This window comes from Pempheris klunzingeri, chromosome 14 (assembly GCF_042242105.1).
Source record: "Pempheris klunzingeri isolate RE-2024b chromosome 14, fPemKlu1.hap1, whole genome shotgun sequence".
Lineage (NCBI taxonomy): Eukaryota > Metazoa > Chordata > Actinopteri > Acropomatiformes > Pempheridae > Pempheris > Pempheris klunzingeri.
The window spans coordinates 7,524,919-7,552,854 of NC_092025.1; the positions used below are offsets into that span (position 1 = coordinate 7,524,919).

The following is a 27,936-nucleotide window of genomic DNA, read 5'->3' on the forward strand; positions in this document are numbered from 1 at the left end:
ATGGCAGCTCTCGCCAGCTCTCTCATTAGACAGAAACGGGCGGTCAAGGACGACCAAGCCAACCGACCGGTAGCCAACAAGCGCAAGCCCTGTCCTAAGAGCAACAAGTCCTTGTGCCAGAAACAGATCCTGGTCCTGATCTCCAAAGTACGACTATGCGGGGGTCGAAAAGGTCGAAACGAGAAAAGACCGGGTGAGTCACTGCTATCGTTTTTATCTTTCTTGGTCTGTTCCTTCTCTTTCTCTCACATGTTGGGATATTTGGTTGGAAATGGAAACAGATCAAATGCATGATACATTCTTATGAAATAACTGAAAATGGAGCAAATGAGTTGAATCTATATTATAATAGTCAACAATTCAATTTGTTGTCATAATGTCAAGTTTTCAAATTTAATTTATTTTACTTGTGAGTCAATTTCACAACGAATATCAACTTGAAAAAGAGTCCCACATGTTCATTTGAAAATCGAAGAGCTGCATGAGTGCTTTTTCATATTGTTCAGTTCTGTTTTGTCTCCTGTGCACTTAAAACTGCAGATCAACATTGTATCAAAACACCTTTCCATTGGGAACAAGGACTCACCCACCGTGACAGCTCATTTTAACGTGTAAACAATCTGTTCACCTAAAGATACACAATGAAAAGTTACCGTGTTAACATCCCAAAAGCCAACAGTTGCACATTAGCAGTTGTTTTCATGGAAGACGCCTCTTGCAGCTTCACCTGTTTGATCCACTGACCAGAGGCAGCTGCTGCACTCAGCTCTGCACAGTAAAAATAAAGCAAGTTGTTGAATAAATGCTGAAATGACTTTCCACGCACCTAACGGAGCTTTTGGATTCCCAAACATATAATTAAACAGAGACCTGGAGGAACAATAAATTGTGAAATTAGCTTAAAAAAAAACCATCAGCAGTTTTATGCACTCTAAGTACTCTGTCTAGTTTTATGCACATCTGCAGATTGTGGAATTCAATGCACCAATACACTTTTTTTTTTTCCAAATGCAGCATCATTTGCAGTTTCCAGTAATTAATTACCACGTGCACGTGATTAAATGATGAGGAAATGGGGGGAAATGATTAGTTAAAAGACTTGAAATGTTACCAGATGTAAATACAGGAAACTAGTTTTAATAGAAGTTGAGATTTCTGTTTTATCAATCACATTTCTGAAACATACAGTGAGTGACACACATACAGGAAAAGCAGGAAATGTGGTGGGAAGGGGAAAATCCACTGGCCATTCAGGTTTTAACTTGCTATTTATTACTGTTACTTTTACTTTGCTGTTGCTTGTTTGTTTGAGTATTGTTTGGTCATTTTTGTGACTGTAAAAATGTGTTATTCAAATAATGAAATTCCAGCAATGCAAACAATTAAAAAGAGCAAGCACGTCACGCCAGCTTCGTCTATGTCAACATTTCAAGGTGAAATCTTACAGTAATGCTTTCTTGACATTCACACCTGCCACACTCCCAAATGTGGGTGAAACATTGCCTTTGCTGGGTGACTGTCAGCTCCTCTGATGTTCTTTCTCTTTGATAGCAGAACTTCAACACCGTGGCTCTGAATGGAGTCTTGTGTGATGTGTTGCCAACATCACCTTCTCTCTTACCAACAAAGATCTTGACAATGTAAAAGAAAAATGTGCTACATCACACATTGGTCCATTTAAAAGAATACGATCTCCTTGATGTTGTACTCGTGGAGGCAGTGTGTGTTGTTCTTCCATCGTCATAAATTATACAATATCTTAACATTTAATAGAAAGTAAGTTATTTTGTTTAATTTTCATAATATGTAAATCCCTGTGTATTTTTTTTCACATGATTGCTTTTTTCTCCCTGAAAGCGTTAAGTAAGGGGACAGAATAATTTCTTCATTTATTTGTGCAGTATTCTTTTCTCCTCTGGTGTGACTGCTAGACTGCTGAATTATTTACTTCATGACTGAGAAATGGTTTGCCTTATTCATGCACAATTAGTAAGTGTAGTATGCTTAAGTTAAATTATGCATATTACAGAAATGCTGCTGAGCAAACATCACCTTCATAAAGAGGCCACATGCTTTCATGGCTGATTGAGAGAGAAACAGTGGATTTAGAGAGTCCCCCCCCCCACCCACCCATCCCCACCCGAAGCTAAAAACTGCATCTAAGAAGACTGAACGTGAGAGTGATGAGCGATGAGCTTTGTGCTTGATGAGGACTTTCATTTCATTCTGCACCACTCTGTTCACATGTCTACTATGCTTCAAACAGCATTGCAATACAGAAACTTTGAAGTCCACCGCTGTAGATGAGATGCTGTACAGTGTTTATTGTGAAAACTGCAGAAAAGCTTCAAATTTAGATCACCTGGGATGTGTCTGGGGGTGAGAGAAGTCCTGCTTTTTTTTTTTTTCCAGTGGCCTTTGTGGTATTATTAGGTTACAGACTACAGAAGAGTTGTTGGTGCTGTCTCGATTCTTTTAAGTCCCTCTGTCATTGCAGGGGGAACAGTGACAGTTTCTATAGCAAATCATCAATTCCAGCAGTACTGAAACCTCCATGTTGGTGTTCCTAACATAACGCCCCAATTTTCAGACTTAGCGTATGTGAAATAACAATGACAACATACTGCAATCATACAGTTTCATTTCTCAGAATAATTTGGAACTATTACTTTGCAGTCCCTGTTTTTTATGAAACTGGCTGTGACTTGTTTACATAATAAGGATATAGGAATAAGGATGTTTGTGTGGTGTTGAAGTTGCAAAGGCATTGATTATGAACATGAATGAAAAGATTCTGGGCGATATGCATTTCCCTTTATAGGGTTTATAATACTGTTTAGGAGCATTTTGGTTTCTATTAGTGAATCTGTTTGTTGAGCATGTATGTCTTTGCGTGCACCAATGTGCACCTCTGTGGAGAAAGAACGAGCTTTGTACATTATGTTCTCGTGGTTCTAAATGTGCTGACGGTGTCTAGGTTATATGAATGTTATTCTTATGCTGTTTTTCACAAATTAAAAGTAAAACAACGGACAAACTATAACAGCTCTCGCAGCTGAGTGAAATGCAAACGCTATCATGGTAGCATTACCATGCTCATATTTAACAGTTATAATGTTGACCATGTTTATCATTTCAGTTTAGCATGCTATCATTTCCTAATTAGGACAAGCCAAGGTTTATGGGAATGCCATTCGTTTTTTCAGGTGATCATGTATCAACCAAAATATTAGACAAATTACGACTGGAAGTTGAAAGTCAGAGGATGGTCAGAGTTATTAGGATTCATCCTCTGGGCAGCACGTAGCAGGCAGTCCATGTTGGTGATGGTGAAGTCAGGCAATCACCAAAAGCATTAGGATCCATCCTCTGGGGACCAGGAATGTCTTTCCAGAGATTCATGATAAGCATTCAAACAGTTGCTGAGATGTTTTAGTCAGGACCAAAAAAAACAGCAGACACTGCCACATGGAGCAAAACATGGCAAACACTTGGCTCGATTGATGCAACTCTACAACAACGTCACCTGCCCCAGCATAAAACTCTCTGTATGTATGTCCTCTGCTGAACCAGCATCACTGGGGGCGTAAAGACTACAGATTCTGGCAAAGCAACTCGGACAGCATCTGCAAAAGGATAACTTTAAACTAACATGAACTCACAAATCTTTATTTACGCTTTACCAGGCTGCAGTTTCTCCACAAGGGGGAGCTAACTGGTAAATGTCAGACCTTTTAAAAGTTCTGTGGGTTGGAAAAAGGTTTTGAGATTAGAGATTACGCTTCATCGCTTATGCAACGCAAGTGCATATCTTTTGAAAGAAGTGCACATAATCATTTGCCATTTGTTAAAACCTTGTTCCCTGAAAATCACATTTCTGCATTTGCGTATCCATCACAGGATTCTGTACATCTCTCTACCAGCTGTGTTTTTTTAAGAGAAGAGTTTTTTTTTTCTCCTCAGCTGTCATATTAGTATCACACCAGCACACATAAGCTATATTTACTACTGCCATAAAGCAACGAGCTCCTGAGATGATAGTTATGGACATAAGCCCTGCTGCTTATATGTGTGGTTGGCAGAAAGCTCACACTGGATGAGATCCATGACAAACCACAGAATCTGCCTGATTTTACCTGCCTCTTCATCACCCTCCTTTAGGTGCCCTATACAGCCTCTCACAATATATGAGACCCCTGACCAATGAAAAAACTCTCGCTCTGTCAGTGATCTGCATTGCTGCCCTCTTTTCGGATCAATTCAGCTCATTAATGTATAGTGATTAATCAATAATCACCCTCTCCGTTTGTTCAAGGTGGAATCTGACTTGAAAAGGCAGGGATATCGAGCTGCTTGCCCCTGTGTATCACCTTTAGTACCTTTCTCTAATTTAGATCAAATGAGCAAGTAATCCAAGCACAAAAATATGTGTGAATGAAAATAAAACGATAGAAAAAAAACATACATTTAAATCCAAAATTTGTCAGACGTGTGATAGAACGAAATAATAATTCTTAGCGACTATCCTGACTATCCTGAGAATTGTCACTAGACAATGCAACCAAAATGTAAAAATGCATTAAAAATAGAAACACTATTAGCTGAGTCATTAGAAACTAGTGCATGCAAATATAGTGCAGACCTAGACATCTTGTAGCATTGAGTGGGCTGTTTGGCATGGAGGCGCACTGTAGTATGTTGTAGGAGTAAGCATCCGAGGGGCCAGTCGACAGTTGGAGCACAAATGTAGGCCCCGGCTGGCGAGCAGCAGACCGGGTTACAAGGAGAGATCCAGCAGAGGATAGCATTAAGCTGACCCCAAGAGATCAGGGCCGCAAACTCGCTTACTCAACAACACCTGATCAGACAATGCAGTGTTAGGTAGCTTCTCATCAGAACTTTACTGACTGTGACAGGGGTCAGTGAGGGAGACAGAGAGAAAGAGAAAGAGACAGAGAGGGAGGGCGAGTCTGCAGAGGTAAACAGAGGTTTAAAGAGAAAAAGTAAAGATATTACTGATGTCAGAGAAAATTATATCAAAAGGTGGGGGTGGATGGCGGTGATGGGGGTGGACACAGATAAAGTGGTAATCAAAAATACAGGAAGAGAAGTGGGGAGAGATGGCGGTGGAGATTAAAGAGAAGGTGGGTGGGACAGAAAAGAGCTGTGAATCAGGCTGTCATAGAGGCGGCATGTGGAGAAGAACATGAGATGGGAAGTCATGGGGCTGGATATTAACTGTCACTGCGAAACAGCTTCCACACAGTTCTTCTCTTGTTTAATAATCTGTCTCGAAAGTAGGTTGTTTTTAATTGGAAGCTGAGCATTTTTTGGTCTGTTTAATGAATGTTGCAGGTGTTTTAGTTAAAGTTGGGTGGGTGGGTCATGTCGACGACTAATGCTGATTGCACAGGCTTGAATATAGAACCCATTTATAATGTATATATGCTACTTACACCAGATACACTTTGAGGGATGTTTTTTTTTAGCATAGGAAATGCAATGTTCTCATGCCACAAAAAGTCCCTCAAAACCCATTTTCTCCATCAGCATCTTATTATGAGCAACGGGCTCCTTCATGAACATACAATGTCAAACAGTTATTCACTTCTATATTATCATATATTTATGTTTTTGCCCGCACTTATCTCTCTTTATCGTAACAGCATTAGAATTAAGAATGCATAAGCGATACCCGGCACAGACAACGGCTTTCTGTTTGTCTGCATCTAGCCGAGACAAACAAAAGATTAGCGGTTGATTGCTTTTGAGGTCATCCGATGTCTGGGGATTTTCAGCTTTGAACGACCCTTGCTTCATCAGAGGAACCTTAAAAATCTGGCACCAAATGGTGTCCAGAGATGAGGATGGGGATGCAGCTATTCATGCGCAGGAGCAGGTGGTCTTGGCTGACTCCTTAACCTTTGTCCAAGATGTAAACGTCAGATTAAACGACACAAAGTTTTGAGCTGTAATCTGATAGCATTTCTTCTTTAAAGTTAAAATCCATTAGAGATTAGGGGACTAATTGATGTATTTATTGTAATTTTGAAGGTTTGTCTAACTTCTCTGGGTTGCAGGGTCTGCTTCAGATACTCAGCAGATAACGTCAGTGGACATAAGGTGATCGGGGGATCAGTGACTTTTTCTATGAGGATTATCGCCGTCGGAATTTAGAGTTGGCTCGTGAAAAGATACTGAGCTGTAGAGAGGCTCTTGACAATGGCCTTAAGTCTTATTCAAAGTGAGGCGGCGGAGGGATGTGTGTACAAAGAACACCCTTTTGTTTGCTGTCGTCCTAAAGATACCACCTTAACCTCCCACACAAACCTGCTAAATTGAATCTGTGGGTGCTTTGATTAAAGCTGACAAGGACAGATTGAATTTACCTCTAACAAGAGAGAGACAGCGAGGACGGAGGACACCCATAGTGGTAATGATGAGAAGACAAGGAGAAGGAGAGGAAGAGAGATTGTGAGAGGAAGAAGTGGCATGAATGGGAGCCAGGAAAAACTCTGATAAGATACCAAAAAGATATATCTGGTTGTACACGTGCACAGACAGTATTCACATTAAGAAATTACACTGAAAATCAAATTATTCCATTTTGGCTGGCAGAGAGTGGAAGAATCCAGTTTACTAGTTATCACACATAGTCATAATTTAAGATGTGCAAGGCTGTTTGTACATAAATGTCATATTAAACCTTATTTAATCAGATAATCTCCTCAGGATTAAGAGCTATTATGCATGAGAGACCTCAGTACCAGGTTTTAAGTGCTTTGTTGTCCCAAATAGCTCTTCTCCACAACAGGAACTTAATGAGCCATAACCTGGAGCTTCTCCTAGCCTAACTACTAAGTACCTGTCTTAGGTTCTAGGTTGTCTTGTGTGTCTAGTCATTAAGTTTCTGCAGTGGAAAAGGCCTAATTTTTATTTTGTGTTCATTTTACAATGTTGGACGTGTTGGACTTTGCTCACAACACTACTCCTTGTGTGTATCTGTGTCTGCATGTTTCTATGCAGCTGTGCGAGCACTGAAACTGTGCCGACTGAAGTTAATCTGAAAGAGTGTTTTGCTAAAATCTACAATGGATTCTCCCCTCCCATGCCAAGCTGCTCTGAAGCGTCTCTGCTCGTGGTTTTCTTCTTCTTCTGTGTGGGAAAAGTGCGCTGCGCAACGACTGTATCGGAGTGTTTCAGCAAGCAAATCAATGCAAGTTCAAATTCTGAATCCTTAGCTGTCCATCACTGTGCTCTTCGGCTTAGTTGTTTGTTTACTTGTGTGATCATCACACGATCTGACAGAGGTCTGGACCCCTGTGGGAGTGCAGAGGAATGTTTGTGTTTGTTCTGCATATATTAAAATGCCTATTTGCGTCCTTGCTGGAAGGTCCATGGGAAAAAAAAAGGATAGGTGAGGTCTGTTGGGGTCGTGCTCATGTGCCTCCATGTTTTTCCATGAAAGCACAGCTGAGTAAGTTATTTCAACCTGAAGAAATAAAATTTGGTGTGTTAAATGTCATTGCTGAAGGTGCATTGCACCGTCTCTGTTGTGCTGAGCATGTTAACTGTCACTGATATGTTCCTGTCATAATGCTAATGAAGCACATATGTGAATATTGAACATGTGTCAGGGAAGCAGTGCGAGTCCTATTTGCTCCTGCTCGTGTTTGACATGCTCTTGTCAGCACCATTAATAAGCAGCAATAACTCTGTCTCACTTATGTGAACTGCTGCCATTGTCACATGGAATGATTTATGAAGCCTTGAATTTAAATGAAGAGGCCATTGTTGGAGTTGCAGGTGATGTGATACACCTCATTCATTCCTATTCCTTCTTTAACCTCGCCCCTCGTCCTGCAATCCCTCGTCTTCCTCCTCCACGACATCCTTTTTCAACCTGTCTTCCCCTATCTCCTCTCCCTCCCTCTTTCGCTTGTCACACTCTGTATCTTTGTATCACTCTATCGCTCCATCACTGCCCTTTTCTCTTGCTCTCGCTATCCTTCCCCCTTTTATTTCTGGACAAACGTAGAGCATTCCTCAGTCTTGCCTCCATGCTGTTTAACCAGCTTTCACGACTTCATTTCTGCCTCGCTCCTCTCCCTCTCTCCCTCTCTCCCTCTCTGTCTTCCCACAAGGTTGATAATTACTAGCAGCACTGTAGAGCTCATGGCCCAGTTTAGAAAAGGAAAAAAAAGGAGTAACCATGTTCTCCTTTTATTAGAAGCAGAATCAAACACCGCACAAGAGAGACAGCCTCCCTCTTTCTTTCACATAAGCAGTACACACAGACATGTATGTGCATGCATGCATGCATGCAAACACACATGTGCTGTTATGCACGCATGCATGCATACACAAGAGAGGTACAGAGAGAGCAGGTGAAAGTGAAAGAGAGCGTGATGAAAAGGGAGGGGAGAGCCAGGGAGTCCTGAAAATATAAACCAAGGAAAACCCCTGTTGTTTGGTTCGGTCAGAGCAGAAGAAGAAATGCCCTTGGCTGCTCAGTCATGCAGGCCCCCAGTAATTACCTCCAACCTTATCAGGAGGAGCTCGGCTAGCGAGAGATCAGCAAGCGACATACTGAGCCCAAATCAAGCCAGATAAATACATTAGTGTAACGATAACCAACACCGAGCCATACACTACACTGATTAGCGATAAACCACGACCACTGCTTATTCTTCAGAGCAATTACATTGCAGCCAAGGGTTTAAGTGTCCTTGATGGCAGCCGTGATGCATGGAGTGATTACCTTGGCTTCTTATGCGCATTGACCTCATTTAAACAGACACACACACATAATTGCGGTGTGAATGGCTGTACTATTACACAAGGCTCCAGTCTCCCCCAGGTGATTTTCAAAATGATTATCGGTGCTGAATGTAAATTGATGAGGGGCATCCCTGTGTAGACCGTGCAGCGGCTACTGCTGGGATTAGAGACCAACCCGATTTAATGAGCAAAGTGCTCTTATGACTATAATCTCTCCAGCTTTTACAAAACTTGTTAGACTTGATAATATGTTTACCTTTGTCGGAAAGCTACAAATTAAATATTCCTCCCCAGCATAATAAACCGCGGCAAGCAGGAAATTCATAACACTTATGCATCAAGGGAGCTAACTAACTCACTTTACAATGCACTTAGTGTTACTTAAACAGTTAGATATCATTAGGTTACAGTTACACATACACTGCCTGCAATAAAATGTGATAATAAAAACATTCTTGATGTACAGTATCTTTCAAAGCTTGAGACACTCTCCCTACACTCTTGCTTTTCCGCTTGTCAACTGCAAGTCATATTTTCGCTCATGTGCGGAGAGGTCACTTGGAAATGGGCCTGCTGATGAGTCAACATGTTGTCGGGTGCGCTGACAACACCTGTGCGCTGATGTACATAAACAGACAGGGAGCTGTCTTTGACCCACACTCCACTGACCTGGATCAGCGAATGTTTTCTGTCACTCAAGCCCACACGTGTCCCAGGAGTGATGAATGTAGTCGCACGCCTCCCCTCCACAGGAAATTCCCGGGACAGTCGATGCTGCAGGTTGTGCTTCTGGCATAGTTAGTGAAAGTTGTGCTAGGCAGATGTAGGTGTGCTCACCCTGAAAGATATTTGCACTCCCTGCTGTTCTTTTTACTACAGAATGGGGATGCACCTCACACTAGGTGACTCAGGCCAGATAGGATACATATGGTGGGATTTATTATTATTTCGAGGAGTCTCAATTGGCTCAAGGGATGAGTTTTATTTAACTGCTGATCCATTTACTGCATGGTCATGGTTGATTAGAGAAAACCAGAGAAAAATGTTAGACTGCACTGACAGAAAAAAACTTAGCATGAGTTGGGAATCTAAGCCTGTTCCTCTGAGTTGAAGCTTTGAAAACCACAGGTTTAATTTTCCACCACGCATTAAGTGACAACCCACTCACTTATTCTCATTATGAGTCCTTGGACGTATTTTCTTCTTTTTCACTTTCATGCAAAATGAAAAAAAAAGGAAAAAAATGGCTGTCTTGACCCATAGCGTCATTTTCAACCCCTCAGGGGGACTTCATTCTCACATTGTTGTGTCACATGAATGTCAAACCACCAGGGCTCTCCTGTTTGCACTGTTAAGCATTTAATATAAGGCGTACACTGTTTCACACTGGAGTTGAAACGTTCAGTCGATTAGTAGGCCAACAGAAAAATCAACTATGCGACTCTTAGAACTGATTAGTTTTGATCCGTTTCAGTCATTTTTCAAGCAAAAAAATGCCAAACATTATGTTTCCAGGTCCAGATTAAACAACTCTGGGTTTCAGCTGGCTCACTGTGGGTTGGCTAAAACAAGCAATTTGAATATGTCACGCTGGAATTTCTCACTATTTCCTGACATTTTATAGACAAAATGATTAATTGAGAAAAAAAAGTCTGGGGATTACTCATTAATGACAATAATTGTTGCTTTACACTTGTTGGTACAGTATAACGGTGGTGGAAGAAGGATTCAAATCGTTCACTTGAATAAAAGTACCGATACATGTGTGTAAAGCACTTTTACTCTTCAGCTAAGTAAAAGTCTGGCATTCAAAATCTTACTTAAGCAAAGTAACAAGTATCAAAAGGTTGCACTCATTAAATGGAAAAAAGTTACCTTTGACTAATATATTACCATATATGACATTATTAGATAATAACTGATGCAACAATGTCAATGTAGCATTGTACTGTTGTGACTGATTGAGGTAGAGCTGGTTTTACCTACAGTATCGTAGATTAGTCCAATGGTTGTCAACATAGGGACTTGGCCCCTTTGAGGGGTCATGACACAATTAATGGGCTGCTGCATAAATTGTTTTTATCCATTCTTTTCATGATGACTTTACCTCTCATCGACACGTGTGAGTTGTGACAGAAACTACTTTTTTCAGGGATCACAAGCCCAAAAGGTTGGGAGCCACTGATCTTTAACAACCTGCTGATTTTATGCTTTAAGCTTAATGCGTGTTTTTCAGTAAAATGTGAATCAGAGGAGTAAGTTGCAACTACAGCTGTCACAAAAATGTCATGCAGTAAAAAGCAGAAAATGGAAAAACTCAAGTTAAGTGCAAGCACTTCTACAAGCATTAGATTTGTTTGGGTTATGGTCTTAGAAAACTATGATTGCTTTTGGCTCCCTGCCATATAAAATATGTCCTCACTGTTTGAATACAAGCGTGCCCTAACATACTTAAATCACTAAACATGACCTTTGAGTCAGTAGCTTTCCGAGTTATCATCTTCTCTGTTTACCCCCGTGGAGCAGTAGAGACTACATGTGCACACTACGTATCCTTGTGATACAAACACAGGCTTTTTGCTCATGTAAACAACTCTGTGTGTTTTGCTAATCCAACCAGAGGTAGACTGCTGTCACAGTGTGTCACTATCTGTCAGTGTGCTTCTCCAGGGCTTATGAAAGGGAGAGAAAGTTGGCTTGCCTGGCAATGTCTGCTCACTCTTATCTGGCTCGGACACAAACCGTTGAGTTTAAAGGGGCAATCCAGCCATTTCACTCAAGACATTCAGTTGAGTTGTCACGACAGAGCAGTGCTCGGCGTGTGACAACTTGCATAATGTCTTCTGTGGTTCTGGAGAGAGCTTTCCAAACTCAGAGTTCAGAACTTTTATGAAGTGGAAAACTAAATCTTTCCCCTTTAATTTATCCACTGCAGCAGACTGAGAGGTAAAAAAAACAAAGCAGCACACAGGAAGACATCATGAGCCATATATTATTCAAGTATTTGGTAGAAAACATTCTACATATAAATGGAAAGAACTATTAATGATTTTATATACATAGCTACCAGAAAATCCTGTAAAAGTTGTTTAGGAGGAGAGAATATCCAGGTGCACGCAGATGTTCAGTACTGGGTCTTGTTTATAAAATAGATTTTCCAACCTTTAGCGCAGATGTGTATTTGTCTTCCATCTTACTTTAACATCTGCCATTTGCTTACTGTATTTTGATGAAGACGGTTAGGTAACAATGTGAGAAAACCTTGGCGTATTCGCTCCGAATGCCAACACCTAATGCAACATTAACAACAATGGCAGAAAAAGTGTGTGTCTATGTATGTGTGTGTGTGTGTGTGTGTGTGTGTGTGTGTGTGTGTGTGTTCGTGCTCATTATGCAAACACAGATGCTGTCAAGATGGTGAGAGAGGAGCAGTTGGCAGAATACGCACGGGGATGCAGTGCATCTCTGCTATTTGATGACACTGAGTCGAGTCAGTGTTGTGATTATGCACAGTTTTGTTCATTTGCATGTTGTTAAGAGCCTCAAACTACTATAGACACAAGCATACATGGAAAGACTTGAATTACAGTTTCCCAGTTGTATGGCTCTGCCAACCAGTCAAGTAGCAGGTCACCTCCATGTCTATCCCGACTTGTAAATGTAGTGAAGAAGGAATTGTTCCTCATCCAAGCCAAGTGTCTAAAGATAGAGGGTGGCGCTTCCTGTAACCTTCTGTGGAGCCTCTTTAGGTGCATCTTTAATTTGTGATACAGAGACATATAAATAAAATCGATTTGACTTGACTTTGTTAAGCTTTGTTCTTCTTCTGCTGTATGAGAGAGACAAAAAACAGAGTTTCTCGTATGGGTCCACATGTTGTAGCGGTGACAGCAGACAGCGCTACTGATTCTAAAACGTGGATGTTTCACAGACATCTTTACCCCAGCAGCACAGAAGACGTACCACCCAGATTCAAGGTGGGCATCGAAGATCAGAGTCATCAATTCTGTATCCAACCAAACGTCTCCCCTTCTGTTCCTGAGCTGTGGTGTTGAATAACAGGACAGGATGATGTCACAGTGAAGTTGACCTTTGACTTTTTGGATATAAAAATGCCATCACTTCATCATTTTATCCTATTAGACATTTGTGTGAGATTTGCTCATTATCAGGGTATGGATTCTTGAGTGATTTGTGAGGTCACAGTAACCTTTGAGCTTTGACCACCTAAATGTAATTAGGTTCCTTGAGTCCAAGGAAGCATTTTGTTAAATTTGCAGAAATCCCCTCAAAACATTTGAGATGTGGCGTTCACGAGAATGGGACAGATGATGCATGAGAGGCAATAATAACTTACTGAAGAGTGACTTTGCGTTAAATCCACTTTTGTTGTCAGACTATGGATTGCTCATGGACATCATTTTGTAGTGTTTGCTGAAACAGATATTATGTTCCTTTTTCATCAAAAAACATTAATTCTGTCCTTTATAGCCCAAAAACGTCCGTGCAAAATCGATGACGTATACCATGGAACATTTTATCCCCAAACTAGCAGGTGACGCCAAGTTCACCCCCACCTTCATCTTCACTGCTGAGGTACACTCTCTGACGGTGATCCAGATCTATAACCAAAGTTACATACATAACTCCAGTTTTTACAGCTACACTGGCCTTTAACAGCTTGTGTTTCACTTGAACGCCCCAAAGCAGCTTTCTCACCGCTTGAAACTGAAAGCAGGAACAGTGGCTTCAGTCTCACTGATGGCTAAGACTGTGGTTCTGAGCCGTGTCCACTGCTAGTTTAACATCAGGCTATAGAGGCTTCAGCAGATGCTGCAGAGGATGATAGAAGTTACAACAACTGTAACTGGTCAACGCTGCGAATTACTTTCTTGCTACTAGTAGTAACTGCGGTATTTCTACCTGTGCAGTATTTCTACAACTGCTCCTCTCAGATGCACGCTCTCAGTCTTTCATACTGTATCTGTATCCGTATGCCAGCTTAAGGGGTGGGGGCTGACGTTGGCTTGTAATGTAAAAGTCTTAGATTTTTCACAGATGTTTGGGGGGGGGGGGGTCTAGAGGACAGGATTACTGGACTGTCTCTATAAAAAGAAGAATAAATTGGGACCAAAATCAAGAATGATGTGCTATTATAACTGGGACATCATCATCTTCTCAGGCAAATTTATGGGAAATCCAAGAGAGTTCACATGCACTGTTTGTTGTATGGGCAAATACAGCTGTTGATCAGAGTGATAACAGAAAACACAAAAACAGTTTAATTATTTTTGACATCTTCCAATACACAAAATCACAAACACTTCCAGAGCTTCGAGCCTGCTGTAAGCAGTTTAAAGTTACAATATTTGTATGATAATAAGGCGGCAAGGGTCCACTGGAGCAGTTTTTTTTGTTTTGTTTTATCATCTATGAATTTCTTGCAGTTGCAGTAAAACACGACGGTGATAGTTGTTGCTAGGAGCATGCTTTTATTACACTGGATCAGAATTTATTGTGCGTTGGTGTTGGAGGATGAGAATTTTGAAGTTGGAGCCAGCTCCTCTAAGTGAAACATTAGTTTTAGTGCCCCTGACACCAAAGCGTGGAAGTTTTGATTGCAGCCATATTGCAAAAGCTGTCTATTGAATTTCTGCCTAAACGTGCCTTTTCTCGAGCACTACGAGCCGTCACTCTTAATGAAATGACAGTGTCATCTCAGTCACTTTCCTCCCTGATCCTCCCCCTCTCTCTCTTTCTCCCTCTGTTTTGCATCTGTGGGGACACAAGTAATGAACAGCTTCCCTGCTCTGATTGGGTGATGTATGAAGTTATTAGGTGGGATGAAAGCATACATAACTCAAAGGCTATGAAATGGAAAAGGGGTGAAAGAAGAAGAAGAAAGTGCAGGAGCAGGGATCCTGAAATGTTTTGACAGGCTGCTTTGAAAGAGAGAGGATGGGGAGTGCTGCTGCAGATGCTCGCATGTAACAATGGGAGCAGGTCGTAGTTTCACTGACGCCTCAGCCCTGGCACGCTTCCCTCGGGAAATACAGATCTCATCCCTGCATCCTCTGCCACTCTCTTGCTCCCTGTGCCAGTCCGAAGAAGACGGGCAGATTGCGCAGTGCCCTGGGTCCCTCCCTGGGGACTGTGTGTGAGGGCACGGGCAAAGTTTAGCAGAGGGGGAGCTCGGTCCTCCGAGAGGCTCCGTCATGAACTGCTCCCTCATCCATGTTTCATGTCCCTCATTAATCCTGCATTGAAGGAGACCGGTGAGTTCACTGACCAGACTACATGACGGAGCTTTAAGCTACGGCAGGGGGACCTGCCGGGTTCTCCTTGCAGTTGGAGCAGGCTGGCTGAGGCAGCGAGGTGCCGAGCTCAGGAGACAACTTAGATTTGTACAACACAGAGAGTGCTTCGTGTAACTAAAAGGGGGGAAGGGAGGGGGCACTGAGAGCTGCTGCAAAGATTCTGTCTGTTTCTTAAATGAACGCAAAGTAGGCTGCAGGGACTCCACTCATGAAACATTCAACCTCTCTATTCACCCTCCATCCTCTGCTCCACCACCCAGCGCCCTTGATTATATATCTTTTATTTAGCGGGAGACAGACTAACTCTCTCACTTGACTTCATCTTCTGATGGCCCCAGCTCTCGCTAAAAATACCACTGGTGGCAGGACAGCGGAGACAGTGGACAGTGATGCTTAAGCTTTAGCTATAAAATCATTTTATTCATCACTTAGTTGAATTACTTGCTGCTACAGAAATTCAGTTTCACTGCATGATTCTCACGCCCAGCGTTAGGCCAGTTAGTCAAAAATTAACTAAGAAATCCTCATTGAATGCTGAAAGCTTAAATTCACTTTGTTGTGGTGAATATTCTTCTATTTTCTCTCATCTAGAGTGTAATCTTTAACTTCTAAGGAAGATACATTTCAACATAAATACCTGCTTTCATTTCTGTGAAGTGTTTTAAGGTTGGACAAGTGTTCCTCTATTATGGTAATGATGCCGGAGATCAATCAGCATCTGTTCTGCCAGACATCTTCCCTCCTTTGTGAAACTCGTTACACAGATGCCCCACAGGCCTTCCACATGACTGAGTTTTTTAAATGAGGTAATACGAGAAAGTAATTATTAAGGCGGTTTGCGCTTTTGTTTTTTGTATACTGAAATGGAGGAGCAGAACCTACGATATTACATATAACCTAATACCTGACTGACACTGAATGAGTTCACAGTCTTGTGTGTAACGTCTTCTTGGCCAGTTTGACATGCATGATGGTATGATAGAGTCTAAGCCATGCTAGCAGCTCTAAGGGGATGTACGTAGGCACTGCAGCACTTTGAGTTAAACGGCAGCATTAGCATGTACACATGCAACAGAACTAAACAATAGTAACTTTTCTGTTCACCTGTCACTGTGGCTGTTTGCTACCAGACACTTTCTACTTCCAACCAGCTGTGAGAAACTGCATGTGAACAATAATAAAACAAGATCTACTACATTCAAGCATGATTATTTTGGAAAATAGGTTATTTTTATTTTATTTATTTTGAGGTAAATATTTAAACTCTTAAGGAAAGTACTGACATTTTCTCTCTCTGATTCACACACATTGTACACACACACACACACAGACACGCACTCATACCTATTTTCCCTGTACTATCTTTCCTGCCTGGATGTGACATTTAGATGACTTGTGGTCTTTTATGGCTTCCAATGCAGGTTTTTAAACCCCAGTGATGATGACGACATTATTACTACTGTTATCAGCATCCGAAGCATATTGACGACATAACGAATAGAGCTTGGACTGGCTTGTTTCCTCATAAACAAACCAACCATGTTGGCTTTTCTCAACTTCTTATTAAAGAAACCTTTTATAGCCTTCGCCTCTTCGGCCTGAGTATCTCCCTGCGATGTTTTCTATGCAGACCCCTTAAACCCCTGCGATCTAACTTCTGTCTTGCTAAGGTCTCCTATTGAAACAAGCAGGAATCAAACTGTGATTCAATCTGCGTTGTAGAACATCAATCAAATACAAACTCAGTGTTGAGTTTCTTTAAACTCTGACATATCTCATACATATTTGACTAACCCTTTTCTTTTTCAGGTTCTGTAAATCACTGAATGTCATTTCTGCTCTCGACCTCTAGCGGCTGCACCTGTCTAATACGATGTTGTTTCCCTGTGCTCTCTTGCAGAGCCACAGCTGAAGGGCATTGTTACTCGGCTATACAGCCAACACGGGTACTACCTGCAGATGCAGCCTGACGGCACCATGGACAGCACAAGGGATGAAAGCAGCTCATTTTGTGAGTGTGTGTGTGTGTGTGCGTTTCTGTCTTTGGCCTACATGTCTTTGCTTGTGGTCATGTTGTGTAATTTTAAACACATTATTCACAGTCTAGTCTCTAGCACCAGCTAGAGGAACAGGGTAGAAGCCATACTGTAGTAAATGCAAGTAACACCTGCAGTTTTCACCATCAAATAGCTCAAGCAGCTCACAAGGAGCAGCTCACACCCTCAGTGGGAGCCAAATCTCCAACTTTGACAAAGTTAATGCTGCACTGTGCGCCCTGAGCTAAACAGAACCCCAGCAGATGCCACACTGTGCTATAGGGGTTGTGTGAGGGCAAAAGTTAGGATTCTGTCAGCTCATCTGTCAAATTTGTTACTGTCCTTACAGTTATTTTTGCCTTTTAATAGAAAGGAACACCACAACAGACTCCCTGTCAAACCGTGGCGATTTAATGTGTCCTTGCTCATATGCAGAAATGTTTGGCCTACATGTTCATCCTTAAAAGCTATCTACGCTGTTTCAGATCGCAGATGCAGATTCTGATTTGATCTGCAACTCAGTATTTTATCCGCATCAGTGTGCTGCTGTTCAAAGTGCTTCTAGGAGGCATTCTGCCACTGTTGAGACGACGTGAATGTTCGTCCTGACCTTTAGCAGTCTGAATTTTCAGACCAGAAACTATGCAGTGTTTCCATCTTAGCATCATTTCTCTGTATTTGCCTATTTGACCTTCCAGACTCAGACGTGGGCTTTTCAGACTGTAGGTTTGATTGTGTAGGTTGTATATTTTTTCAACAATCTACCTTATTTGTTCGTGTTGAGATGAGACTTTGATTTATAGGGTAGTTTCAGCAATCCTATCCATCCACTTCTGACTGTCTTTGCTCTAAGCTCCGTTTGGTGTGGCAGAACATCTCCACTGTCATCCAGGTTTAGAGGCAGTGTACAGCGTAATGAAGGTGACATGGTGGTGTATAAACATAAACTCTGAGAGGTCACAGCATTTGGGCTTAAGAGAGATATACCATGCGGCAACGACATTGCGGCCACTCAGCTTAAAACAATAGCCTGCAAAGACAGAAAAGTAGACTCCGGTGCTTGCAGTATAGTAGTTTGATCGCACAATCTTGCCTGTCTTTCCATTTTTTTTTCGCTCTCTCATTATTGTTTCCTATCTCTCTTGCTTTTTTCCCCCAATTTAGCGCAGTTCAACTTAATTCCAGTGGGACTGCGGATTGTCGCAATCCAGGGAGCAAAGACAGGGTTATACCTGGCCATGAATAGTGACGGATACCTCTATACCTCGGTAAGTAGGCCGTACGGGTCAGTAATGTGCACACATAGAGGACATTTCCATTTGCTCACATATCGCAACCACCCTATGAAAAAAATATGTTGCTGTGACACAAAATCTCAGTGAAAAGCTGTTAACTGTCCACATCACTGACATGATGAAATTCAAGAGGGAGAAAATCAGCCAGGGCTTTATCATCCACTGTCATTTTGGATTTTGAGATTTAGCTGTCTGTCAGTTTGACTTCAGTTTAGTGTCTCCTATAATTCAGGATAATATGGATAACAAGCACAAGTACAGTGTAAGGACTTAAGTGTCAGAAACTACAGAGGTATTATTGACTGTATCATCAGCTTCCAGTACAATGTAGTACTTTACCAGTTTAGCAGGAGCTATGCAGTACGTAATGCATGTGTATGTGTGCTGGGTAGGTATGCATACTTGTGTATGCATTATCGGAATGTTCTTAGCGAAGTTTTCTGTGGATTAAATGGAAAAATCTAGACTAGCTGAGTAGTCTAAAAGTAAGAAACGATATCATGTTGGCTACTACTGTGCTGGATGTGGTTCGGCGTTGCTCCGGTTGAGTGGTCGTGCAGTCCCAATTTGCTCACATCCGGGCATTAGAGATCTGCTTAACTAGACACAACAGTTAGCCAGTGTTGAGCATTACTGCGACAGGTGGAAGCTTTACCGTAAGCAGTGCCATAGTTAAGGATCTTCAGAGACAGATAAATGAGTCGTGTGTGGTAGCTGTGTGTGCTAAAGTGTGCATGAATGAATGAGAGAGAGAAAAGCCAAAAGACAAAGAGAGACGGGGAGCGAAAGATAGGTTGACTACCTGGTAAAGTGCCTGCTTGAGTGCTCCAATTAGTTTTGGAAAGACAGGGAGCGAGCAGTTGAGATAGGGAGGGTGTAAAACTATTGTCTGAGAATCTGGGGTCTATTGAGAGCAGGAACTGAACACAATAAACTTGGACCCATTCAGGGTTTTTATTGTTGTTTACTACTTTAAAGTACCATTTAAAGACCTTTAACTGTTTAAACTTTTAATAGACATTGTTGCTAATGTGTAGGTAAAGTAAGACTGAATGCTTGCAAGCATGCTGACATAAAGAGGAAAATACAACCAGGAATCAGTTGCAGGTTAAAAAGAATGGTCTGACTCATTTATGACATTAACCTGCGCTAAACCAGTTCCATGCGGCTTTCCAGTCTAGGATATCATATTACGAATGTAGGAAGCAAAAACGTGTGAAGCAGTAGCAGGAGGATGAAGTGAGAGACTCTTTGAAGGGCAATACCCAGACTTGTGTTAGCATCACCACTTGTTTTGTCTGAATCAGTCTCTTCAGTATCATTTCAACTGTTTCTGATAAAGAGTCAAGCAAGTAGCCAAACGGGCTTCATTTAGTTCAGTAAATGTATTATGATCAGCTCCTTGGAAGTCCATCTCTGCAGCTGGTCAGTCTGTCAGGTAGGCCATGTTGATCAGCACGCTGGACATACTTAATTTCAGCTCATGAGTGATCAGCACCCTGGACAGTGCTCATAATTTTGACTATTTTCCCCCTTTTTGTGGCTGTTATCTGCACTGTCCAGTTCTGTATGAGATGACAGCAAGATAGCAATAGAGCTTTACTTGTGCTGCTATTAATAACAGTGACCAGTCTGTGAAATATCTTTACACTGTCACCAGACAGTCATTGGGGCCATTTACGTCAATACAAATGAAATATCACAGAGGATGTTATTATTGTGCAGTTTACTGGATGCTTATGTACAAATTATTTCTAAAAAGTATTTCTCTTTGGTAGTCATCTGTGCGTCGGTTCCAACAGGAAATTTTATGCGACAGCAGTGAATGCAAGAGCGGTTTTATGCACACGAGATATAGGAGGAGAGCGACATCCGTACGTGTGAGAGTTAAGTCTTGAATCATGACACATATGCCATCTCCCATTATCATCTGAGCCCCTGATTAGCATGCCATAGACTTTGATGCCTTGCCTCTGTGAACAGAAAGGAGAAGGGATTTCCTCGGCACCAGTCAATAGACGCACTGCATCCCACACTGACCTCTTTCAGAGAATTTCCTCTCTCTCTCTCTCAGACACACACACACAGTTCAAGAATGGGTTGATATAGGTGCTGCACAATAGACCAGCTGTCTCATTGAATAATATCATGCATGTTTGATTTTATGACCCCCTGTTCCTCGCTATTGTGTACATGATGTACTCATTTACTGGTGTAGGAGGGAGTGCAGGTGGCATGATATGGCCCTTTATGCATATATCTGTGCACTACGCGCATGCTCACATTTGCTTTTACATTTAACAGCATGCCAAGAGAGTGTGTGACACCGACGAGGAATGTTTTCATTTACGATAAATAAGCTCATCACTGTCACTCTGAGGAGAGCCGAGGTGACTGACAGAGTGACTAGTCACTTCCTTCCAGCTATTTTCTCATCTTCTTGTACATACTGCCTCCTCTGCTGCTTGCTGATGGTAATTATGTTGTTTTCTCCTGAATATCCCGGAGTTCTGCCTTGAATCCTTCTCTCATGCCCCCTTGCACACAGGCAGCGGTCAGGTTGAGGGGCTCCATAGGCTCCATAACAAGCAGAGGAAGGCCCATCGCTGCCTTGTCTCAGACATAAATCTCAGTCTCACTACCTGTAGGTGACAACAGGAAATGGCTGATCCTGATATAAAAATAGAGCTTGGCTCATTCGTGCCCCATTTTATAATCTATGTGCTCTGGAAAACTCCTCATAGACTCATAGACAGAGGGAGAGCGAGAGGGAGAGAGAGGAGCTTGTGTTGAAGGAGGCTGACATGACTGTTGACAGGCAAGTTTTGACAGAAGCAGTTTTTGTGCCAGTCAAGATTTAGGCATGGGCTTTGACTCTTATTGTAAATATTAGGTGCCTTCATGCAGATGTTTATGCACATTTATCATTTTAAAGTTCCCTGCACACAAAGGCTCAAATCTTTGTTGTGTCAGACTGTATGACATCGATTTTGAGGCATTCGATTAGGCGATGTCCCGAGCCGATCCTAAGGGGCAGGATCGGCCAAAAATAAAGCTAATCAGACTCCAGTTTTTTCTTCTCTGAACTGTATTGTGTTGTGTTCACCTCAGCAGGCTAGTGTCGCAGTGCTGCTCTACATAACCTCAGCTGGCTCTATAGTGCGAGCATTCTGCTGCATATCTGAGTGAAAATTAGTGTGTGTGAAAAAGATTTGGCCACACCAGTGAGTACCTGGATTCACTAAACTCAGACGCTTAACAGTCTTTCATGCTTTTGATTTTATAACATTCAGGTAGCAGCTTCTTATTTTTAGCTGTCTGTCTCTCTCACTGATTAAAACGATAAGAGACGCTGGCGGCAGGTCGTTGTTGCCATTTAATGTTAATTCCGTGGGTACGTTCATGGCAGGCCAGACTCAAACTTGTCTGTTGTCTAGTTAAAGTGGTCTCTGTTTGTGAGGGAAGACCCTCCACTCTGTTACGCCGCTGTTAAACTTCATATATATCAGATCACTACTTTCTGCTTATATACTTAGAAGGATTGAATAAGGTATACAGATCAATTACCTTGTGAAAAACAAGGTATGTCAAATCTAGTAAGCTACAGCTGCAACTTCAGTGAAGCAGATACATATTTAATCAACATTTAGGTAAATGTAAATATTGGACTTCATCAGGATCTGGGCCAACAGAGCATGCCAGATGTGCACAGCATGGGATTCCCAGGACAGGTGGGCTCTGCAGCAGGTGATTAAAACCCCTCATTGGTACCTGTCTACTGAGCATCAGTGATATCTGTGAGGTGACGTGCCTACGCAGAGCCCAAAGGATACTAAGAGACAACACCCGCCCAAGAAACATACAAGTGATACAAAGGTATCCGCTGTCGTACTCCCCGACTACAGAGCAGCTTCTTTCCTCAGGCTCTAAGACTCCTTAATTCATCCGCCGCACTCCAGCATAAATAATAGTTTTTTGTGTAGCATGAAGGGACTGGGGCTTGCATTTCGTTGTGCAATCCTGTGTTGAAGAAAGTCGAATAAATGAACCTTAAAAACTTGATCAGTCCCTACTTAGAATGCATAGAAATATGTAAATAGTAAAATACATATGCAAGCAGACATGTCAACAACTTCATCCATCCATGTGTGCTGCTCTCGCCTTAATGCCTTATTCAGAGTGGTTTTATATGGGTTAGGGTTAGTTTTAGCAGCAGTCACATTGTCAGAATTTGGTCTCAGGCTGTCTTTGGTTGCCAGAGCTTTGAAGAGACTGTTGTGGATGTGACTCACAATGAAATCCAGGACCGCTTTCAGCACGTTTGTCCTTATAGTCGTGAAACTCTCGTCTGCGACAGCACACAATTACACAACACGGGCCTTTAATCCATTAAAGGAGTCCTTTAACCACAACAGCACAGACAGTTCTATTGTTTGTGATCTGTGTCGGCCTGTGATACTTGTCTGTGATGCAGGGTGTGACAAGGACAGGCAGATAAACACAGCGGAGGGATGAAAAAAGAGCAAGAGCGTGAGACCTATTGATGAAAAGCTCCGTCCTTTCTATTCTTTTCGTGGGAGGATCGCATTGAGATGCAGGACAACACCAGCAGCGAGATAGCATCGCTTTTTTATCACAGGACAGGATAAAACGTGGACATTAGAAAAAAAGTAGCAGAGGGAATAATTGGCCAGAGCAAGAGAAAAGAGATGAAGTGCAGAAATGCAATGATAAAGTCAGACACTTTGCCAGGCAGCCAATTAAGAGCACTTAGTGAAGGCAGAACCTATTCTTTCTGATTGACTCGTGATAAACCGTGTAACTGTGCTCTTCTTCCAAAATTCTCTCCTGGATGTAGTCCTATGGTGATGACAATGATACACAATCATCCGCCAAATTTTGTGTCCTATCTCAGCGAGAAAATTAAAAGCAAGGGTGACTTCTGACAAAGGCAGCAGGCGGCGTGGAGCGGGGCACCTCTGTCACTGAGGGTCAAAGAGGGAATGTCAGCCAGCTCTTCTCTCTCTGCTGCATTATATTGACAGGTGCCTTCCAGCTGTCAGTCAGCACTGCGGAGGCATGAGTCCCTGCACATTACAATCCACTCTGGTGTTGTCATGCGAGCATCATGCCTCCCCGGGCTGTTGTAAAGCATTAGAGACAGACCATACATGTGTGGTGCTAGACAGTATTAACTGCCAGTCTCATCCCCTGTAAATTCCTCTTAATAAGCACGTCTGTGCTCTATTGACTTACGTAACGTGGCATGGTGCATCCACATCTGGCCTCGACAACAACATCAGCAACGTGCCCTGCCGGGGGTGTGCTGCGTTGAATATGCACGCACACACACACACACAGATTATATACACATGCTTGTGTGCATGTAGCAGGGGGTTGTTGTGAATGAGCTTTACATTTTTGACATTGTCATGTTAGTGGGTTTGCTGCAGTGCTGTGGTAATATGGTGGGATTACTGCAGCTGGGCATATTTTCCAGTTTCCCATAGATTAGACTGGGAGCTGATGGGACAGTCAATAAATGCAGGAAGCCTCTATGACATTGTGACCCCTGCTGTCTAAATAGGGGACTGCAAATAATTGCACGTCAGAGACGCTACAACATGTTTTGAATTCCAGAAGTGGAGCTACATTTTCAGGGGAGTTAGTTCTGATTTCATGCTTGTGGGTGCATGATGAAATGAAAGTAAACAAGATATTAAATATTATTCATGGATTCACTAGCTTTTTAGTCATAACTGCTATCCTAATTATATGCTGGGAAAGAGGTTAGTCAGATTTAAGGAACTCTGCCCTATGAGTGTGTATTATTAGTACTTCACTGCCCTTATTTGGTGTTAAGTGCAGTCCCAGTGTATGTTGGCATGGAGAGTTAAGCTTCCTGAAGCAGGTAGAATCGATGTAATCAGACACGAGAGATGAGGAAGGAGGTGGTGTGTGTGGGCGGGTGGGTGGGGTTGTGGGGCTGGGGGATCGGGGCGCTGCTCTGCATCATAAAAAGGTTCTTCCCATCTTGGGGATTCTCATCACGGATGCTACATATTACCTTTTCTCGTCTGCTTTCATTTAAATTCCTTTTTGGCTTGAGACACATGGAAGGGAAGCTACCCAAGTCCTCTCAATAAGTCACGGTTGAAGAAAGAGGTTTTTATTTAATTTTCTAGTCCGAGCACCCACCATTTAGATGGAAATACTCCCCCATCGCTCTTAGAAATGTGCAACCCTCAACACTTCCTCAACAATTATTCATCTGCACCGGTAAATCTGGTGGTTTGAGGGATATCTTGAGTCAGTACACCCTGGGGGGTCTGGAGGTTACCTCAAGGTGAGCTTCAGAGATGGGGATCACTACAGCAACAAATTTGATTCGGTTACAGACGGGCATATTGGCCATTGTGGTAGGTTATTGTGAAAAATCACTTTATAGGCATGAATTCTCAGGAAATTCATTATATTGTCTTGTCTCTTCTATCAGCATTTTCTTTTTTCTTTAGAGACTACTTGAATGAAATACAGAAGAAGTGCGTTTTAACATTAGGCTAATTTCAGGGGACTGATTATGAAGGGTAATTATAGGATGGCTTGGGAGAGGGGTTATCACTGATGTCATTTCAGAGGTTGAAGTGAAGGGGATTTTGTTGGAGTGATGGGGTTCTCTTTCCAGAGGGACACGGGTGTCAGATCATGGGGTGCTGGCGACTAAAGCCCTCGTCAGACCAGCGTTCCAGCTTTGGTCCTGGGGGAGATGCAAAAGAAGCAGGTCTCTCCCTTTCTCCCTCTCTTCTTAATCTCCTTTATTACCCAGCAACCCCTCTGTCCTCTCCGAGTGATCTTCTGCTCACTTTCCTGTCTCCCCTACCTTTCCCCTTCTGTCTCCCGCACTTCCCACCCCTCTCGCTCTCTGGCCTGATTAATAATGAATGAAGCAGATCATCTATCGATCCCATCCTCTTTGTGTTAGCACAGCAGAAGATATCAAACCTGTCAGAGGATCTTAAAATAGCTCTGCGATGTGCTGCTGGTGGTAGTGGGAGAGTTTGTGTAAGTAAGAGTGGGGGATTGTTTTTAATGGTGAGACAACACTAGTTAAAAGGACATAAACTGTGGCGGAGCAGCCGGGCAGGAGTGAACGAAGTCTTGAACTGCCTTCTCAGCTAAAGCCTCCCTGTGAAGGAGAAAGGTGATGATCTGTGATAAGCATGAAGCTGGAGGTCTCTCGTACCCTGTCAATCTACTTTTGGCTCTTTTTTAAAGCGCATCTATGCCAAGTTGTGATCCTTTGACCCTCTTCTGTCGTCCGGAGTCTCAGAGAATTTCTCCACTCAGCCATTTCTGCCCTGCTGCTCTCACTTAATCAATCCAGCAGATTGGCTTTGCTCTCTGACAGGGGAAGGACCCTGTCAAGACCCTGATGGAGACTAAGAGAGATGTATATCTGTCGCTATTGGTTAATATCACCAGTCAACATTATGCAGGGTTCAGTAGTCCTTATGTTGAGGACAGAGAGGGAGGGAAGTGCTGCTGGAACATGATCATTTACAACGACTGGCTATATTGTTGGATTTGATCCAAGTTTTTCTAATTTGATTTTGAAATGTCTGCTCAGATTCGGCCAGTCACGGACAATTGACTGTATATGAGAGCAGCCTATATCAAGGGGATAATTCTTTTCAGGGGAAATGAAAGAGGATGAATTTGACAATTATTTCTACATACCCAGAGAATAAAAAACGTACCAATCTTTTTGGATTGTGGGCCGTTTAAATAAAGCAGCGTCTATTTACAACCCCTAATCACAGGTATTAAATGGCTATGAGTTGTGAGTTTCTCCACTCAACTAAACTGTTTTTTAAAAACTTTTTTCACTCTGTGTTTTATCCTTTCAGTTACAGCGGAGATAACTGGTCAGTTAATCGAAACAAATCAGCGACTACATTCTTAAACCAAAATGCAAAAAGTACTATAATCAATGTGTAGCTGGTTTTCTCACTATATAATAAAAAAATCAATATCTTTGGTTTTCGCTATGCTGGTTGAGCAAAACAAACAACTGAATACGTTTCTGACATTGTATAGACTGGCCAATTCATTGATTAACACAGAAATGAATCTGTATTTAAAGAATCATTAGTTGCAGCCCTACTTCTAATAATACTTCTCTCCTCGCTCTGCCTAATAGCGCCCGAAGAACATCGTCTTTCCTGTCCCCACTAGGCGTCTCAAATTGTGCCATTTGATAAAATTGTTTGAGTCAAACATGTGAAATGTATGTTGAATGGTGGGCTCAATACGCCAATGTCTATGGGATCAAATAAAGCTTCTCTCAAAACTAGGCAATGCAAAAAAAAAATAAAAAGATTGGTAGCTGGACTACCCATGGTGCACGATGTAATGTCAGTATTCACTTAAATCACTATTTTAAATGCAGCAAATGTAGAAATGCTTAATACAAATCCAACCCCATTATCTAGGATCTTGGGTATTATTGGCTAGGAAAGTTTGGTTCTCTGAACTCGGGATGCCTCTGAAGCCGTCACGGCAATTTGATGTCGGAATTAGTAATCTATGTGCACAGTATATAATGTATAGATTGAATTTGTTATCGTATTGTTGTAGGTGTCAATGTTTCGGTGCTTTTCATCCTCTGCACTCTTTTCCTTTGGGAATGTGTTATGTTTAGCAGAGATGTTAATGCTATTTATCTACATGAAGCGTGCATCCTTGTCTTGCTGGTCCCAAAGGAGCACAATGTTCAAGCTTTCAAAGATACACAAGTCCAGATATAATTCTATCCATTATTCCCTGAGGGATCAGTCACCTAATTAATGTATTTCACTGCCTGTGTCCATGTATTTTCTTTTTTCAAGCGTGCAGTCTTACATGCTCTGGAGTTCATGATCAAAGACTTATAAAAATGTTGCAGTTTTCTGATGACATTTGCACATTATTATTTTTCCTCTCTTGCTTTGTTTGCTAACATGAAGGCACCTCTCCCCCTTTCCTCTTTTGCATATACGTCTTCTCAGGAGCACTTCACTCCGGAGTGTAAGTTCAAGGAGAGTGTGTTCGAGAACTACTACGTTACATACTCCTCCATGCTCTATCGCCAGACCCAGTCTGGCCGCTCCTGGTATATCGGTATCAACCGTGATGGCCAGATCATGAAGGGCAACCGGGTCAAGAAGACCAAAGGAGCTGCACACTTCCTGCCTAAAGTTATAGAGGGTGTGTGTCCTTTCTGCCACTTTAACACAATTCAAATCAGTTTCTTTAATTTAACGTCATCACCACCTTAATTACTAACCAGCGGCTTCTATCTTTGTCACACAGTTGCGATGTATAAGGAGCCATCGCTACATGAGCTCGCCAACGAACCGGTGAGTCCTCCTCGGAAGACAGTGAAGACGTCAGATTCACCGTCCCTGAAGAATGGACGGAAAGAAGCTCCCAAGGCTGATGCCTCATAGCACAGGAGACTGAGGGTGG

At 42.2% G+C, this 27,936-nt stretch overlaps 1 protein-coding gene across 1 annotated transcript; it reads left to right on the forward strand.

Moving 5' to 3' along the window:
* On the forward strand, positions 1 to 27,917 carry fgf11b (fibroblast growth factor 11b). The gene is made up of 5 exons (XM_070843420.1): positions 1 to 193; positions 16,999 to 17,109; positions 18,299 to 18,402; positions 27,477 to 27,675; positions 27,781 to 27,917. The coding sequence occupies exons 1-5, from the start codon at positions 1 to 3 to the stop codon at positions 27,915 to 27,917; spliced, it is 744 nt and encodes a 247-aa protein (XP_070699521.1).
* Positions 27,918 to 27,936: the final 19 nt, after the last annotated feature.

Coding starts and splice junctions, on each gene's coding strand:
- fgf11b (XM_070843420.1), top strand. CDS start 1: ATGGCAGCTCTCGCCAGCTCTCTCATTAGACAGAAACGGGCGGTCAAG. Junction 194..16,998: donor TCGAAACGAGAAAAGACCGG/GTGAGTCACTGC, acceptor GCTCTCTTGCAG/AGCCACAGCTGAAGGGCATT. Junction 17,110..18,298: donor GGATGAAAGCAGCTCATTTT/GTGAGTGTGTGT, acceptor CCCCCAATTTAG/CGCAGTTCAACTTAATTCCA.